The 5,309-nt window shown below is 40.5% G+C and overlaps 1 protein-coding gene across 1 annotated transcript in view; it reads left to right on the top strand.

Moving 5' to 3' along the window:
* Window positions 1-2,311, top strand: part of ARL14EPL (ADP ribosylation factor like GTPase 14 effector protein like) — a 5,937-nt gene extending 3,626 nt beyond the window's left edge. Inside the window, exon 3 of the mRNA XM_003788899.1 lies at window positions 2,089-2,311. Within this exon, the coding sequence (XP_003788947.1) occupies window positions 2,089-2,311 (223 nt within the window). The remainder of the gene's footprint in view (window positions 1-2,088) is intronic.
* Window positions 2,312-5,309: the final 2,998 nt, after the last annotated feature.

Genomic DNA, 5,309 nt, shown 5'->3' with positions numbered 1-5,309 from the left:
TCTCAAAAAAAAAAAAAAATTGGAGATACTGAACCTCATTGGTACGCCATGTAGAAGTGCCATATTCCCTAGGTAGGCAAAGAGTTTCGTCTGATGATATCAAAGCTGATGAAGCTATAGGACATGAATTGAGTGTAAAACAGTATAAGCACTATTTAAAAGCAGGCTAGCATTACCTATGTATCTTAGGACCTAACATCTGCATTCCAGAGTATATATCCTGGGAAGAGTTTTATACATATATGAGGAGAGACATGTTTCTCATGGCATTGCAATAATAGCAAAGAACGTAAAGTGTTAGTTATACAAATGCCCATAATAATGGAAAAGATAAATTACTGTGATATATTCATAAAGTGCAATACAGACACATAAAATATTTGAATACAGCTCCATGTACCATCATGGAAAAAGAGCGAATCATGATGAACAATAAAAAATCAAGATATGGAAGAGAAATTACAATGTGGTTGGGGATACACACATATGTGGCATAACTGAAAGTCAATCAAGAGTGCTCTTTATAATATCACGGTGTGGTTGTTTGGAGGGGTGGGTGGAGGGATACATGGGGCATGAAAAGGAGAAGCTTAGTACTCTTATTGAGCTGGGCAGGAGCGCACAGAAGTGTGTTTTAATCTTCTTTATGCATGTATACATGTATTTGTCTGCTTTTAGGTGTGTGATAGTGCAGAATTTCACAACAGATTGCATCAGATGGATGGGAAACCATCAAATCTGTGTCTTGATGTCTGAGTCATGGCAGGGGAGTGTTTGAGTTAAAGCAAAGACAGAACGGCAGACTCTGACCTGCGCTCTAGATTGGTTTCAGGGCCATTCACCCCCTTCATTTCTAGAATAGATTTTTTTTTTTCTTTTTGTGGCCGGGTTTGAACCCGCCACCTCCGGTATATAGGGCTGGCGCCCTACTCCTTGAGCCACAGCACCACTTCCCTGTAATGGATTTTAAATCTCCTCTTTTGCTGAATTTCCTGGGATCTTGAGAAAGGTCTCATTCTACAGGTGAAGCAATTTAAATGTAAATCCTCATTATAAGGCATTTCTGTTGAAGTGTGAATCTCGGGCAGCAAGTATAGATCATGACTCCCCTTTCCTGCTCTATCAGGAAAAAGGACAGAACAGCATAACTGAACTGCACACGAGGACAGCAGATAGGTGCCTTCTTGGGGACACGAGTGTAGAAGCATGTATGTTACCACACTAGTTTAGGGACGGCCTTTTGGACTTCACCTATTAATAAGGGTTACAAGTTATACAGAGAGATTTTTGTTATTCTAAGGCTTTACAACAGCTCAGTTTTGAAGGATTTACTCTGAAATGATTTGGTTTTCAGAGGGTGGTGGAATTCTTGCGGAAGTCATTTGTACATGTTTTTTACAGAGGCTGACAGAATTTGGGAGTCCAAGGGGAGGTCTTGGCTGTGGTTCCTCCCAGCTCCCCCCACACAAAACATCTCACCTTGGGTCAGAGCGCGGGAAGAACGCAGATACGGACTGATCTTACCATCTTGTTACCGGCTTTTCTCCACCACACTGGGTTAAAAACAGAACCAGAATGGCACCCGGGGACTGTTAGCAAAGAAGGGCTTTTATTTCTTTAAATGATTGTAGTGTGGTAACTGACAGTTCTCATCCTGAGTCATGAAAAAAATGTAGTAGTTGTATTCAGTACAGTGCGTTTAAGAAAGAAAAGAAAAAGTCTAATTTATGGGGGGGGAACCTATCAAGAACCGTAAGATTTTAAAGAAAAATTTGGAACATTTGTAGGAGGAAGCTGTAGTCAGCTACGCCCTATAATTTTCTTAGGTGGCTCATTAACATTTTCCGGCAATGATGGTAAAACGATGTATTACTCTCGATCCCAAGCCTGGCTGTGCTGAAAACTGCATGTTGATCGAATTTCCCAGGACATCACTGCCTTAGAATATCCCAGAGCGCTTCTGGGTGGTCTCTAGGGCGCTGATCCCCTAGTGAAAGGGCCCCGTGCATGAGATTTGCTGCGTCATCATTGATTCTCAGTGTTGCAGACAGTTGCACTGTCCTCTCAGTGTCACGCCTTCCCTTGCAGGGTTCTGAGGAAGTACGACAAGAGCGGCAAGCTGGTCTGCAACAAGGCCGACCTGTGCGACTGCCTGGACAGGAACTGCCTGGGCTGCTTCTACCCCTGCCCCAAGTGCAACTCCAACAAGTGCGGGCCCGAGTGCCGCTGCAACCGCCGCTGGGTTTACGACGCCATCGTCACCGAGTCCGGAGAGGTCATCAGCTCGCTGCCCTTCAGCATTCCCGACTAGGAGCTGTGACGCGGGACAGACTGTATCTCCTCACTGTGTCTTAAGGTCCTTAATCTGTGACTACAGGATGTGACAATGGTCAACATCTCTCACCAGCACCCGTGTTGACTGTGCCTTCATGTTAAAAACCTCTTCCCGATTTGCTAAGACCAGAGAGAATGTGGCTGTACGATATTCAGAACTTACAGCCAAGAGCTTTTCTTACAGAGAAGGTAGAATCATAAATTTGTAAGATCTAGTTTTCCTTAGATCTTAAATGTCACGAGTTCTAAATCAGAATTGCCATTTGCATTCAAAATACAAGCTCTTGTGACTTTGCACTGTAATATCCATAGCCACATTTTCTAATGTTCGTGTTTTAATAATGTTAAAATTAGAGTTGGCAATGCTTGGTGATATTTTTATGATTAATAATTTGTATTTTACTTATAAAATGGCGCAATTAGGATTTGAATATCCTAAAAGCCAGAGGTTTACATTTTCTTTGAATTTCAAGATCAGTATTTCAGGATTTTTTTTCCAAAGGGAATAAACTTAAATTATCACACAAAAATGGTTTGTTGTATGTTTGCCTGTGTAGTGTATGATGAGCAGTTGAGCTGGGGTGGTCTTTGCATTTCTGATACATTGTAGGAGGCAGATGAAAGTGAATTCAGCCTTCTTGGAATTCACTTTTCTGACGGTCTTGGTAACCCTGGGTTGGTGGTTCTCACTCATTCGTGTGCAGAGAACCGCCGGAAGAACTTGTTAAACCCTAGATTCAGCCCCACTCCCAGAGTTTCTGACTCTTGTCTGGAATAGAGAATTTGCATTGATAACACTTTTCCCCATGATGTCGATGCCTCAAGTGTAAGGATTACACTTTTTTTCCTTTAGATTTGAGACAATCTTACTCTGTCGCCCTAGGTAGAGTGCCATGGTGTCCCAGCTCACAGCGACCTCAAACTTTTGGGCTTAAGTGGTCTTCTTGCTTCAGCCTCCTGGGTAGCTGGGACTACAGGCATCTGCCACAACTCCAGGCTAGTTTTCCTATTTTATTTTTTAAGTAGAGATGGTCTCAAACTCCTGAACTCAAGCAATCCACCTGCCTCAGCCTCCTAGAGTGCTAGGATTACAGGGGTGGGGACTACACTTTGAGAACTACTTCTGTAAGTTATATTAGATACATAATATAAGGAAGTACTTAAATAGAATAATTTTGTACATTTTAGAAAAAGAAGAGCATTTGTTTTTTTTAAATAAATTTGAAATGTTATAAACAGACTTTTCTAGATTTATGTTTCTTTCATAATTGGTTTCAGAAATGTTTGTTTCCGGATAAACTACATGTGCCAGGGAAGGTTTCTGATGGTTTTGGATTTGTTACCTGACAGTATGTTTTAGGACTAATGTAACCGAAGTTCTAAAAATCATGCGGTCCTCCTGTCTGTGTAGCAAAATTGACTGGGTTTTCCTAATCCAGCTCACTTTTACTGAACATCTACAATGAGCCAAACATTGTGCTAAGTGTTTCCAATTTGTTGCTTTAACCATTGCAGCTCAGTAAGGATGTGAAATCAAACCAAGGCATAACCCTTTGAAATACTCACCAGGCCTGCAACCAGGAAGGAGTGCATGGGGGTGGGTTGGGGGGGGGGGATTCGTTGGTTTATATTGTGTTTTATTTTGAGAATAATTATTATTTTGTAACTGGTGAAGCAAATGCATTGTTTTATTACTTCTTTACTTTAGAATTACATAATTTAAAGCCAAAAGGAACCTCCCAGCTCATGTGAATGGTGAATTAGCAGTACTGGTGAGTGCTGTCCTGGCCAGGCAGCAGGCTGTGCCCTGGGGAGGGAGCAGAGAGCATCCCATCTTCACAGGGTTTGTTGACTAAAACTGAAACTTTTTTTAAATTTTTCAGATTGATAAGAGGATACAAATGTTTAGGTGACATTGTTTTGTTTCAAAGGCAAAGTTCAAGTTGTAGTTGCGCCCTTCACCCTGGGGGTGTGCTGTGTACCCTTACATTGTGCATCTTAGGTGAGAACATTAGACCTAGTGGGATTAAATGGATTGGGTAAGAATGCGCCGAAGAACTGGCAACCCTGCTGTTTTAAACTTTACAACTGGGTCAGTGTTCTTTCCATAATACCACATTTGGCCCAATCCTAAAACTCATCTAGTGCTTTTAAAAATAATAATACACACTGCTGAGTTCCATCCCACATCTTAGGAATTAGAACCTCCAGGGATGAGATCTGGGAGTCCATACTTTTAAACAAGCTCCCAGATAAGTCTCATGATCAGATACATTCCAGAAACACCCCCTTCTATCATCAGTGGTCCTATTTTCATACTAAAACCAAATCCTAGGCAAATTAGCATTAAATTCTCCTTCCCTTCTGTCTCACTTGTCACTTGGTCTTAAGCATTAGACAATGTAATCTGGTTTAAAATGATCTGCTTCAAAAGTATGTTAGCAAATTATGTCGGTTAAGTTTTCCAAGTAAAGCAAAAAATAAAGTAAAAAATTGCATAGTTCCTAAGCTGGCACCTTGTGCTGCTCTGAAGGAAGCCTGGGAAAGCATTTGATGTGCAGTTTCAGAAATCAGGTTATTTCATCTTGATCTGATGTCAATTTAATGCATTTTTTAAAAGCCACCTGCACTAAATGATTATTGCAAAAATAAATTTATGTGAGTTGTCAGAAACTTATTTTGCAAGTGTCTAATTTTTATCACGAAGTGAATAAAGCTCTTTAGCTATTTAAACTAAATTCAGATTAACAAAAAATGTAGCTGTGCTATCTGATTACATTAACCAAGGAAATTGTCTTGTCAGTGTGATAGGATTTTTCTCTTTTCTTCTTGGCTATCTGTCAATGCTGATGGTGTGTCTTCATGAATATGTATAGAGATTGAAAGAAAGCTATTTTACAGAAGGTTATTTAAATATAAACTGGTGCATACATAGTGAAGGATTTAGACAAGTCACCCCTTACCCATTTATGCAA

Source organism: Otolemur garnettii, unplaced genomic scaffold (genome assembly GCF_000181295.1).
Source record: "Otolemur garnettii isolate 467f Iridium unplaced genomic scaffold, OtoGar3 scaffold00030, whole genome shotgun sequence".
NCBI classification, from domain to species: Eukaryota; Metazoa; Chordata; class Mammalia; order Primates; family Galagidae; genus Otolemur; species Otolemur garnettii.
The sequence above is the reverse complement of the archived record's forward strand: the minus strand, read 5'-3'. Positions and strand labels throughout refer to the sequence as shown.